Source organism: Drosophila ficusphila, unplaced genomic scaffold (assembly GCF_018152265.1).
Source record: "Drosophila ficusphila isolate 14025-0441.05 unplaced genomic scaffold, ASM1815226v1 contig_414, whole genome shotgun sequence".
NCBI lineage: Eukaryota > Metazoa > Arthropoda > Insecta > Diptera > Drosophilidae > Drosophila > Drosophila ficusphila.
The window spans coordinates 17,755,682-17,769,117 of NW_025064328.1; the positions used below are offsets into that span (position 1 = coordinate 17,755,682).

Consider the following 13,436-nt stretch of genomic DNA (forward strand, 5'->3'; position numbering starts at 1 on the left):
CACGCCTCGGCTTCTCCCTTTCGGTTTTTTTTTTTTATGGATTTGTGAAACATTTTATAACTTTACATGGAAATGATGTGTGTATGCGAGATTGCCTCAGGTGGGGCTGTTTATTGTTATGATGGCAACCTCGAAAACAAGTTGAAACCAGAGACAGTGCGACAAACTAAATAAGGCAGAGCTTTGTATTTGTCCATTTCGATGATGGGCCCACACAGTCGAGATAAAGATAAACACGAGATAAATGAAGATTGCGTTTCGGCACTCGAGGCGCCATTGTAATAATAAAGCCACCAAAAAGTAAAGCAGTAATAATAAAATCCAAGCCCAAATCAAATAGAGCATAATCTGCTGGGAGCTGGGGACTGGGGACTGGAGACTATGGTGAACACTTGATCGTCATCATCACTTGTTTGGGGGCAGATCGAGAAAACGAAAACGAAATCCAAATGAAAACGAATGCGTGGCACAAATTGAATGTGATTGTTCAAGTTGTCGGGTCTCGGTCTCTGTATCAAATGTAAATCAGTGTCGGGCATCCAGCCTGGCCAACCCCCCTGCATTCGCTTTATTCAAATTGAACTCAAAAACAGCTGCTTCACTTCATTACCATAAGGTTCGCCTTGGATAGCACTCTGCTCTGGCCGGGCATGCAATTTGATGTGTGATTATGCCTTTTTGTTGCTTATCAAAATGAAAATTCAAATTCAACTATAACAGCACATTGTTTACAACGCCCCCGAAACCCCTTTGTGGACCCTGAAAACATCTAAACAAGACCCAAACTCAAACCCGAACCCGAACACAGCCACATCAACGGCAGCAACACTTGGAGAGCTGCAAAAGTGACACTTCTAAGAGATTAAAGTGACATGTAGTGGTCCGTATATTCAGGCTATATGGCGACGGATAGCGACGGACTGTCTGATGAAGAGACCGACCGACTGCCGACACCTTCCACCACTCGAAAGTGGGGAAAGTTGAGGGACAGACAGACAGCAGGGGAATTACGAGTCGAGTACGAGTATTTGTTGGGCTCTATGCATAGATTAATAAATTATAAGCCGCTTCTCTGAATGGAGTCGCTCTGATTACACTCACAGAAAATGGGTAAAAAGCACGGCTTACACTCCGAAATGCCCAGAAGCAGGAATTGTGCCCAGTCCTAATGGGATTAATTAAAGGTTTGGGTTGGCCAGCTACGCAATTCGTAGAAAAATTCTGAAAAATTCAACTTGCCTGATTTTTATTGGGCCAACTGAGAAGGAATTTCTGGTGAATTTCGCATTTCTTTGATCAATAAGCTTTCCAGACTAAGGTTAGGGCCAATTGAATATAAATGGGAAGCCCGCCATCAAAAATGAATCTGTTTAAATAAAGTTTATGCTACTGGAAAAGCGGCACACTGTTGTTGTTGTTTCTTATAATTACATTTTAATTGATTTTTGCATTACCTTATGCGACCCTATCTTAATTGAAAAACCAATAATGTTATCCAACATTGAAAACTGGCTATTGGTCAACGCAATTCAAAATTCAATAGGAGTTCTTGGGAGTTTGTCGATCTGTAATAATGGGACCAAGTTTAATGATCCTGCTTCGTTTGATCCTGGCCATGTACTTCATCAGCGAAGTAAGTAGATCTGTATTTCAACGGCTTAAAACTGAGAATACATTTCAGGCAGTTTCCCTAGTCGAGTTCAAGAATATTAAGTGTGAATCCATGGATAAGGAGTTTTGCACTTTTGAATATTGCCTCCTAAAGTCTGTAAATCGTACATACAAATACTTTTCACTTCGAGCCAATCTTTTGAAAGTCCCTGTAACTAATTGTAAGGTATGCTTACAATAAATTCTTGATGTTGCATAAGTATAAAATTGTGACTTAGGTCAATGGAGCGCTGTACCAACGGCACAATGGATACAAGCCCTTCCTCTACAACATCACAGTGGACGCCTGTAAATTTGTGAGTAACCAGAAGACAAATCGTGTTGCAGAATTTTTGTTCAATTCTTTTAAAAGATTTACGAACCTGAATCATTCATGTCCCTACGATGTAAGTCCAGATTGAATCTGAAGCGATTTTGTTAAATGATTTACTTATAGCATGACATTGTGCTGGATAAAGTAACTATAGGATCGGTAAACAACTTTTTGACCAAGGCTCTTCCTTTTCCGGATGGAGATTATATGCTGGAAACGGACTGGTATACCAATGGCATTAGGAGAGTCGTATTTAAAGTATTTATGTCTCTTCGGAATTGATCTATTAAAGTCTAACCAGTTTTGTATTATAATTATGTATTAAAATTATTGCTAATTTGGTACGGTTTTTCCCAGTGCACCTTTCGCTACCCTATTCGCTTTCTTTTCCACTCAACTCCTGGGGGAAAATGACAGTCAGTCCCCTGAGCATATGTACGCCCCCCGGCCCCTCAAATCCCCTTTCCTGCCCATCAGATTTTCCTCCGCCGCCCCCGCATCAAAATGTGAACGTGAATGTGAATGTGAATGTGGAGCAATTAATGTTTGTGTTTTGTCATTTCAAGCCCGACATTGCCCGCTGCTCCTTATTCTTCTGATGATGGGGATGCTGTTTTTGTTGTTCCTACATTTTATGCGCATAATTAAGTCGGTGTATCCGTAAAAGTATGCGACACTTCCGGCTTGGACAACTGTCGACGCGAGTCCCTGTTGGAACTTGGCTTTGGCTTTGGCTCTGGCTTTGTACGGCTTTTTCCTCTGATTTTGTTTATTTATTTTTTTCCCTCGTTTGCCCCCGGCGTTTTTATTGTAATACAATTCATTGGGCATCGGAGCGCGGAACTCTTTCTTTCTTTCGAACGTGTTCTTTGACGTGACATTCACATTCTTTGGAGGGGGTGGGAAAATAAGAGGCTGCGGAAATGGCAAAGCACGAAATGGGGAAAGATGATGACGATCAGCGTGGAGAATCTTTGAGGAGGAAATTGGGAAAATATTTTGATGTGCTGTAAATGGGCGATTATATCGCCAGACGCACGCACCAGAATCAGACTCAGATACAATCTCGATTATCTACGCTTGAAATTATCATTTACATTTGACAGATCTTTCCTGTTCTCAACCCGTAATTGATATGTGTTTTGGTATCTCCTTCTCGGTTTTATTGATAATTATCATTTAGAACCTCTGTGTAGTATAATTATGGGTCTCCTCTCCTTTTGACATTCCGTCTCTGTTTTATTTCAACTTTCAGCATTTTATAGATCCATAATCGTTGGATACTTGAGCACTAATTGAGGGTCTCATGTCTGGCCATTCGAATTGGCCTGCTCCATCTGAAAGCACACGAGAGTATTCTTTTGGTGAACCTGTTTCAGGGAGTGGGCACAAATTCCGAATAGTTGTCTGGTCTTCATCTCCGACTCCATCTGATATATTGATTGTTTGCACTTTGTTTTCCCGTTTCTGCTTTGTCAACAGTTTTTCCCGTATTTATTGTGATTTTTTTCTTGCTCTGGCTCTGGCCATTGATTAAGACCCCCGACATCTACTCCATCTGCAGCTCGACATGTTTGACTTTGGCCACGCTGACTTCAGCTTAATCCCTCGGAGAACTTTGATATGGCTTATCTCTGTCTCGGAATGGGGAGTACTCGTAGTAGGGAGCACAGCGATTTTGACACATGTCATAGGCAATGGACAAACAGAGTCCACCTCCCCAGGCGGGATTCGCTCCCCACAAACCACTGTTCGTGTAAGCCACAAAAAAACAAATCACTTGAGGGCAACCCCTCCATCTGGTTGGATCCCGACTTCCAGCTCCCTCCTCCCTTTGTATCCCCCAGTGGCATTATTTGAATTAAGTGCATACTTAAGCGTAATTTATTGGAAAATCCACAAGAGCCTCCGGGCGAGCTGGGCGCCGCCTCCATCCAACCATCCTACCATCTAGCATCTACCATAAATCTATTGTTTCAGTTGGTGCGAGGTCGCGTCATTAATCTGCAGACAACTCTCTTAGTCCAGTCTGAGATTTCTGAGCGGCAGATGACATTCTATCTATGTGTCTCGGGTTTATTTGCGCTGTGCCCGGCTCTATTTGAATAGTTCCCCGGCAGTATGTGCCTTATCTCCTGGTGTCAGACCAAATGGCACTAAAAAGAGCGGACAGATTGGGAGGGAAAATCGTTAGGGTTAGTACAGTGTGGGTGTGGGTTGTTTATTTGCCATGGGAATGTCTGCCAACGACATCGATTTCATTCAATATGCCAAGTGCCCATTTTAAAACCATGTTAATGGTCATTGTTTATGCATTAATATAATCATTTCTAGCCGTAATAATAAATGAAATAATCACCCGAGTCACGGTATCGGGCCAACATTATTTATCCAGCGAAAGAGGAAATTTAGTTCAACACATATTTTAATTGCTAAATAAATATGTACCCCAAATTGTCAAAAATAAGCTTTGGTTTTAATTTATTTGTTGAACTGGAAAATACGGTTGAAATTTAAAATTTTTGTGGGTCGGTGAGAGGTAAATAGTTATCTAAAATATATAAACATTTTGGTAGTATTTCCAAGCAAATATTAGTCTGTGATTTTGGGTAATGTGGAATATGTGTGCATAATACTCGTACCTCAATCGTTTATTTTGATTTAATTCTGATTGGAAATTGCAGTGTTCCCTCGTTGGCCATTTAATTTGCAAACACAAATCACTTTCTGGTTAAAACTCTCAACTAAATTGATATCGAGTGCCTTGGATTCTTCTCGGTATCAAATTATTGTTGCTTTCCTGGCTTAGCTTAATTCGTTGCCACTCTCGACTAGACCAACGTCCGCTGGCGATTTCCAGTTTTGTTTGGAGCTCGAAGCAGGCTTCTTTTGCTATTTCAGCTCCCCGGATTCTTGGGCTTCCACATCTTGGGCACAAGAAGAACGAGTTATTGGCATGCATTGAATTTGCCTCGGAATTTGTTGGGCACCAGGGCACCAGGGGATCGGGGGAGAGTGGTGGCTGGGCAAAAGAGTAGACAATCAGTGGCATGTATAGAATTTCACTGATTTATGTTTCATATGAGCCGACTACGAGGCGGAGATTCCCTCAAGGCAGGAGCGTGGCACAGCCGAAGGACGAGCAGGATGAGCTGCGCAGGATGGAGGAGCAATTCTCCGCCCGGGTGACAATGCAGTGATTACATCTTTTGAGAATATCCGTACGTATATACGTATATATATACTCCCCCGCAATTTCCGTGATGTGAAAGGCATGCCTTTGCTGCTGCTGATGCTGCCGTTCAAAAAATATTTTCTTCAGAGCTTCCACAGCTTGGAGAGAAGGCGGAGCGGAGCGGGAGGCTTATATGATAAATTTTTGATTAAAGGCCCCCATGGCTGCTCTTGATAGGCTCCCCCATCGTACATCTTCGTGTGCGTTTCGTATGCATTCCGTTTGTGTGGAAAGCTTGCTCAAATTACGTTTGACATTCAATTGAGTTTGAGTTGATTGCCAGTTAAGTGAAACAGCGCAAGATATATCGGAGAAAAGCGATTTTTGACAGCCGAACGCTGATTACTCCAGTTATCCAATAACCGAAGATTCCGCATGGCAGTCAGAGTCAATCGCGGCTGTCATTTATCCAAATGTTAATTTAAACAATTAATTTCAGAAGCCGCGAGCGCGGGAACGAGCGAGGGAGCGGGATGGAGTGCCTTAAACATGTCAATTTGCAAATTAAGTACACAACATGACAGACCAGCAGCGAAAGAGATGGCAATATGTGGCGGGAAAGAGAGGGCCGACCATCCATGCACAGAGCCAAATATAGATCCAATCTGAATAGTTAGCCTGAGGAATGTAAATGAAGACTGGCACTCGAGAGGGCCGAAGAATCGCAGGGAGACCGAAGAGTCTGAGGCAGAGGGTCATTAGAAACCAGAGATTTAATTGGGCCAGAGTGCTCTTAAATATGATTTGTGAGTTCCCCAGAGGAATCGAAAAGCGGAAGCCCAGAGATTACAGATGCGAGTAATTACTAGATGAGCCTCCAGATAGCATAGTTCCTCATTTCTGCTAGGTTTGGGCAATATAGTCGTTCGGAGTGGAATATTTAGGTCGAAGAAAACTCTTTTTTAAGATAATTTTGGTCAGGGGAAAAATATGATTACACATGATGCTTTTATACGGTCAGAGTGGCCTTAAATATTATTTATGAGTTCCTTGGGGAAATCTAAAAACGGAAGACCTAATATCTCTAGTTATGGTAATTGCTGGAAAGCTTAGTCTTAAATCAACTTTTGCAAATGTGTGCACTGGGTAACCAGAAAAATATATTTATATTATTATTATTATTTTGAAATATGAAATTATTTTTAGTACTGATAGTCCAATGCAATCATTCAAAGGGAAATGTTTATCCAAGAGAAAACTCTTTTTCAATAATCTTATGTTTACTTGTTGATAGGGAGTTTTCCCTGAGAAAAACGCACCATATGCTATCCAAACAACTGATAATTGTAGTTCTCTGGAGGTGATTAGTGGTCGTTGCTACCGCTCATTCCGACAGGTGTTTCAGGGGATGGTTTTCCCCCCAAAAAAAGTAGAGAAGCTAATTTGTGGCCAAGCAATATATCATGACTTTACAGATGACAGTCGGCGAGTTTCCGTGCGTCCAACTTCTGCCACTCAACTTCTTCAAATGTATTCGGTTTTAAGTGAAATAAATATATGCTTATAGCGCAAAGCGCATAGGTTTATATTTAAACGCTCAGTCAATGGCAATTTCCTGCTGCTGCTGGCTGTTGGCGATGCCTTGCCGAATTTATAGATAATTTTTCATGATTTCCCCGACACATTCTTTCCCAATCTCGTTGCAGATGTGCTCAGCAGGTCGCTGCGATGCCTTCGAGCTGGTGCTGCCGGCAATGCCTGTGATGCCGATGATGATGATGATGAAGTTGCTGCCGCTCTCGGTCCGCCTTAGCTGCTGACAGCCAAGTGCAGTATCCGCAAGATACCAGATACCCGAAACAAAGGAAAGGAAAAGTGCATTTCCTGCTACCTAACTTGTGCGGGGAGTTCTACCTTCGACTCGGCTCTATCTACCTACCTACGATTTTCGGTAGGGAGTTACAATCCCACAAAAAAAAAAAAAAGAGAGTAACTCGCTGCAAGACTCACTCACTCGCCACTCGATACTTTTTCGAGCGCTCGACGGCCAGACAGCTGCCATCGGTTTAGTTTGGTCAAGAAGCGCGTTCGCGACGGCTGCAAAAGAGCGTACCGCCGTAGGAAAAGTCGAGAATACGAGAATAACGAGCGCCTTGGAGCGCGGGTGGATATAACACTCCATACGCTCCAACCCGGAAAGGATTTACAGTGAACTCAGTGAAGTGAAAGTGCCGAAAAGGGCGAGAAGGATCATCAATCCTTTCCTTGTGTACCGCCTATCCCCCTCCCCCCCGCAAATATTTGCCCAGTGGTGATTGCTGTTGACAAAGTGGATTGGCATTCGGGGGACACTTTCAATTAGGCACGTTGCCGCTGCTTTATAAATGTGCCACAATGGCCGCGCCGTCCAGGACGACGACGTCGATGCCACCGCCCTTCCGGCTCCAGTTACAGTTCCGGCTGCTGACACCCCTCTTCCTGCTCCTGCTCCTGCTCGTGCTGCCCCATGATACGGTCCTCGCGGAGCCGTATTCCGGCGGATTCGGCAGCTCGGCGGTGTCCAGCGGAGGCCTCGGATCCGTCGGCATCCACATACCCGGCGGCGGAGTGGGCGTCATCACGGAGGCCCGCTGCCCGAGGGTCTGCTCCTGCACAGGATTGAATGTGGACTGCTCGCACCGAGGACTCACCTCGGTGCCCCGGAAAATCTCAGCGGACGTGGAGCGACTGTGAGTATCAAAGAAAATCGAATCGAATGAGGATTTCCCTGATGTGTGAATGAGAAAAATATGTGTGCTTGAAACGGGCCAACGATTTAATTCCCATAAAATACAAATAACTAGCAGTTCTTTAAAGGATTACAAATCAAATTGACTGAGAGATGTAGGATAGTCTTTACTCTATTTATTTCTCAGTTTCAAGTTTAAGCTGCTTGATTTAAGAACTCAAAGAATTTCGCCTTGAAACCCCACAAATAAATCTCTTGATTTGATTGCGACTTAAAAATCACTTTGAAATGTGAATGCTATTTTCAGCATTCAATTACCACTCCCTTTCAAATGCTGGCGTAAATCAATATTAAATTCACAATTATATTGAAATGCCATTATGCAAACAATCGGAGCAGACATAAAACCAATAGAAAGACACTTCCCCCATGGGAAAACAAAGACGACCGTCAAGTCCCACACCAATGGCATATTGATACCTTGCCATCGCCATCGCCATCGCCATCCCGATTCGTTTAGTTAGGATCGCCATTCAGGCACTTCCTTCTGGACGGACAGTCTGCCCGACTGCATGACAAATTTCAATTATGGAATGCCCTATTCTCCTTCCTTGCCGGCCAATTGTTCAAACATCGAGCACACTCTATTAAAATAATAAAGTCGGACCCGGACGCACACGCCCGCTGCTGCACGGGATTCTTCCGATTTGTATTTATTTAAAAATCAGCATAGGCAAACAACAGCAGCAGCGGCGGTTCAGGGTATCTGGAGGTGGAGTGGAGAAATAAATAAAGCCGTGACCATGTCGTCGTGTCGATGGCGATAAAGGAGAAGGGTCCCGCAGGTCCGGAGGTCCAGGCTCCAGAGTTGTGCAAAAAGAGAGCTGTTCCTGTTGCGAGCTGCTTACATTAAATCGCCATTAAGTTTATTAATTGTCGCCGAAGGAGCCGCATAAGCGCATCAGTGGCCAGGCGGCAATAATTGTTGCATGTTGCCGAGTTGCCGAGTTGAATGCATTAAGCCAATGTGGCTGTGAATGCGACTGCGACTGCGATTCCGCCATCCAACCATTCCGACTTCGTCTCCTTCATCTCTGTCCATCGCTCACAGTCGCCACATAAATTAACGCTCCGGCAATTAGCAAGTGTATGCAAAATACCACCCCGTCACCACCCTGCCACCTTCTCTCCGACCTCAACTCCAACCTCAGCGGCCTCAAAAGCCTGCTGTCGTGGCTGCAGTTTTTCTACATAAATTAATAACAGATATCAGCGGCAGCCGCAGCGGCAGCGGCACGGCAGTAGTGGCGGCAGCATTAACGTTATAGCATTATAGCCCAGTTATAAGCAGTCGGGCTGGTTGCAAGTTGAACTGGCAAACTGCGCTCAGGGACACATTCGGCTGCTGCTGTTGTTTGCACTCTTTACTTTACTTTATTTTCATTCTGTGTATTTATTCGTTTTTAATGCTGCAAAGCAGAGAGTAATATAAAACACAGAAACGAGCAGTGAGCCAACAGAAACAGAAACAGAAAACATATCAACATGCACGACATATTTGCATTTTAAAATAGAGACCCGAACCGAACCCAACTGAACCGGGCACGAAAAATGCGATACACAGGGTGCCTCAGGGCCCTACGAAAAGTACACATATCAAATATAGTATAGTATAGTATAGTATAGTATACAAGTATTTGTCCCATTCTGAGTGGCATTCCATTGGGCGAGATGAGTTGAGATTGCGAGTGTCAAAGTGCGCAGGAGAATGTGTCAAGAGTCTTAGGCAGAGCTTAGGAGGGCAGGAAAGAATCAAAATGAGCGGCAGCCAGGTGAGATGCCAGGTGAGGATGTGATGGAAAGGCTCTTGGGGGAATTATGATTTCAACAGATTATATAGAAGCGGGGGACTTAATTCCCAAAGCCATCAAAGGGAGGCCCAAAGGTGGAAAATACTTTTGTTTCAGTGAAATTGAATACAGTCGAGCCGCGCTAAGTCGCATTGTCTCTGGCACGTTTGAAATTAAGAGAGTTACATAGGCTCAAATTTCTTTATCACCTTTGCAAGTTTTATTTATAGGTGGCACGTTTCTGTGTAGTAAAAAAAATCTTTTCAAATTTATTGCCAGCTTAAATAGATCTACATGATGTTATAGTTCTGTTTTGAACAAAGTATTTTAGCTTGGTTAATGCTGCCAATTTTTTGATCACGAGTTGTATATAGTTTAATTGCATGGCTTGAATGCTTTATTAATGCGAAACCCAACCTTGAGACACCCTAGTGCTGAATCGAGCAGAACCTTCCGACCCGGCACACAAGCATACATCAAATATTGAACATGCCCACAACTATTGGGCCTGTCAATGTGCACCGAACGAGAAGGCGAACGCTCCAATATATACTCACATTCAGTATATATGTATATACGGAGGAGCCTGAACAAAAAACAATGGCAAATGCAAACTGGGACTCTGGCAAATTGTGTTCTTCGCCCCCTTTTCGACGCCCCCGCTCATGTCATTGCCATTTAATTACGAAGCCCCCGGGCGGAGAAAGGGGCTGGGGCCAGAACCCCGAACGCCGAAGCCCGAAGAGAATAGAAGCCGGAATAGAAGAGTTCTAAGCTGACAGGCTGCCAGTCACCCACACAGTTGATTCAATTGACACGACAGCATTTTTGCATATCTAATTTGTGGAAAAGGGGGAAGTGCTCGGTGGCCCTTCACACCTGAGGACGACTAATTTATAGCTGGGGCACCAGTGGCAGCTGCTTTTGATGTTGTTCCTCAGTTCCTCAGTTCTTGGGCAGAGCCACAGCCACAGTTACGGCCACAACAAAAAAAAGGAGAAGCAGCCGAAGAAGGCAAGGGGGAACCTGGCCACAAAAGAGCAAACCCCAAGATGGCACCTAATTGGCAGCGGAGGGCGAAAACCAACAAAAGGCTTTTATATCGGGCCCCACACGGATATCTAATGAAGTTAAATGCTTAATTATAAGCCAGGGAAAACGGCAGAAATTATGCATACGGCCATTCCAACCAAAAGTGATTTAAACAAATTACACAAAAACGAAAAGCAGCGCCAGAAGCGTTTGAAAAATGTTTGGCAATTAGACGGCGACGAGCAAAGACTTTTGTTTTTATTTTTACGCCAACAAAGGCAAAACAAAGCGTATTGAAAATCTGGCTCGACTATCTGATGTAGTTAAAGCTACAGAGATAAAAACTCAGATGTTGTTAACAAAGTGTTTATTAAAAGGACTTTACACATGAGCAGATTTTAAAACACATCCACAATTTTCTTATATGTTAATTTGTATTTCAAATCTAAAAGCCTTTTGATGAATATCTTGGAAATCTCTTGATTGTAAAGAAAGTTTTTGGATTGATAAACCCCGTTAAATATTAAGACATATTTATAGATTTTTCCCCGTGTAGTTACTATGGCTGGCTCAGCTGTAATCAGTTGGATCTGAGCGAGAGATGCCCACATCTCAAAGAGATATTAAGCTCATTAAAAAGCCGTGTATGTGTGGAGACTATAGGTGAACCGAGGAGCAGGCTATATGGCTATATGGCTACATGCCGCTTCTTCTTCATCGGCAACTTGATGCGAGATTCATTAAGGTTTAAGCCGCACAGAAATATTTTACGTTTGGGTCGCCGAAGGTCTTCCTACCTGTTCGTTGTTGTCTTTTTTTTCGCCGAGACCCAGACTCGAACCTTACTCAAAAAAAAAGTGAGCAGCTGAGACCAACTTGATGTTGTTGTTGGTCGGTCGGTGGAACCCATATCGCTATATGGTTATATGGTTGCGCATGCGCACTCGGCTAAGTTAAGTCTTTTGTATGCGAGTATCTCGCTCTCGGTTGCATTTCATTGTTATGACATCTACAGGTAACAAATTTTCTGTTTCTGGCCGGGAAACGAGTTCTGGCTTCGTTGGGTCCCGTGTTCAATGATTAAATATCATATTTTCGTTATCAGCAACAAGCGGCAGAAATCTCTTACTCCTTCTGCCTGGCCTGTGATCCCCCATTGGTTTTCCCCGTGCCAGCTGCATTTCATATCTCAGATTGCTGTTGTCTTCTTGTCTTACAAGCAATTAAAAAAAATTATCGCCCTGCCAGTAGTATGAGTGTGTATGAGTGCCTCTTCGGTTGCTTCAGTTGCTGCGGTTGCAGCATCCTTCCCGCAGCAACTTGCAACATAATTAATGCAATCTCTGTATTCGTAATTTCTTTATCTATATTCGCAGCGAGTTGCAGGGCAATAATTTGACCGTGATATACGAGACGGATTTCCAGCGGCTGACCAAGCTGCGAATGCTGTAAGTTAAATTATAGGACATTAAATCAAAATTGGCCGATTAACTCCTTGTATTTCCACAGCCAACTAACGGACAATCAAATCCACACGATCGAGCGGAATTCCTTCCAAGATTTGGTCTCCTTGGAGCGACTGTGAGTAGCCTTGAGTAGTAAACTTGAAAGTCGTTTCTAACATAATGCTAGTTGCATGACATATTTTTGAATATTGAACTCACTACTAACCAATTTTTGACGATCTCCACATTGGATCTTAATCAATTGATATTTTCTTAGATATAGAAATATAGCTAGCGTGCAAATTGAATTTAGCTTGATGGCAGATTTAGTTTGAATTGTTAACACTTGTATCTGATTCCCGTTTTCGTTCTTGTTTATTTTTATTGCATATCTCTACCGTTCTTTGTCTCTCTCTGCTTTCGTTACGTTTCGTTTTGCGTACCTAATATGCTCGTCTCCACACCAAAAAATAAAAAACCAAAAAAACAAAAACCAAAAACAAACCGAAATCGAAATCGATATCAAAATCAAAACACCAAAAACAAATCCGACACTGTAATCAATCAGACGCCTAAACAACAATCGACTAAAGGCAATTCCTGAAAACTTAGTGACAAGTTCAGCGAGTCTTTTGCGATTGTAAGTAAACTCCAAAGTAGTAGTCGACACTCGTAGTAGAGTCTTGTTAGATATTAGATACTTACCCATGGCCTTATCAATCCTCCAGGGACATCTCCAACAATGCCATCGTCACGGTGGGAAGACGCGTCTTCAAAGGAGCTCAGTCGCTGCGGAGTCTTCAGCTGGACAACAACCAGATCACCTGTCTGGATGAGCACGCCTTCAAGGGATTGGTGGAGCTGGAGATACTGTGAGTAAATTTAGTGCTTTAGTTTAGACTCCAGGAGAAGCCAAAGTGAAGGGGCAGAGTAACCAAATTAGCAAGCCAATCAATGAAACTGCTCGCCAGTCGAGCCGAGTAATTAATCAACGATTTAGTGCCTTCTCTTAATCAATCAAACGGGAATTAGTGAATGAATTAAAAATCAATCAGTTAATGCTCAGCCTAAATTACATAATAAATGGTTGAGCTTGTGGCCAGATAAGCCAATCGCAGCCGAAATGGAGCTCATATATCAACTGATTAGAAGGGAGCGAGTGGAATACGGACTTATTGATTTTAGGCAACTGGTGGTGCAAAAGTTAAACTGTTTGGCAAGT

At 43.2% G+C, this 13,436-nt stretch overlaps 2 protein-coding genes across 2 annotated transcripts in view; both read left to right on the top strand.

The window, feature by feature from the left end:
- LOC108093701 (protein slit) overlaps nt 1-13,436 on the top strand; it is a 54,712-nt gene that overhangs the window by 25,341 nt on the left and 15,935 nt on the right. The window contains 5 exon segments of the mRNA XM_017193891.2: nt 6,866-7,888; nt 12,146-12,217; nt 12,279-12,350; nt 12,783-12,854; nt 12,943-13,086. Coding sequence (XP_017049380.2) covers nt 7,554-7,888; nt 12,146-12,217; nt 12,279-12,350; nt 12,783-12,854; nt 12,943-13,086 — 695 coding nt within the window. The 5' untranslated portion in view covers nt 6,866-7,553.
- On the top strand, nt 1,574-2,266 carry LOC108093704. Its single transcript, XM_017193896.2, has 3 exons — nt 1,574-1,837; nt 1,890-2,057; nt 2,108-2,266. The coding sequence occupies exons 1-3, from the start codon at nt 1,574-1,576 to the stop codon at nt 2,264-2,266; spliced, it is 591 nt and encodes a 196-aa protein (XP_017049385.1).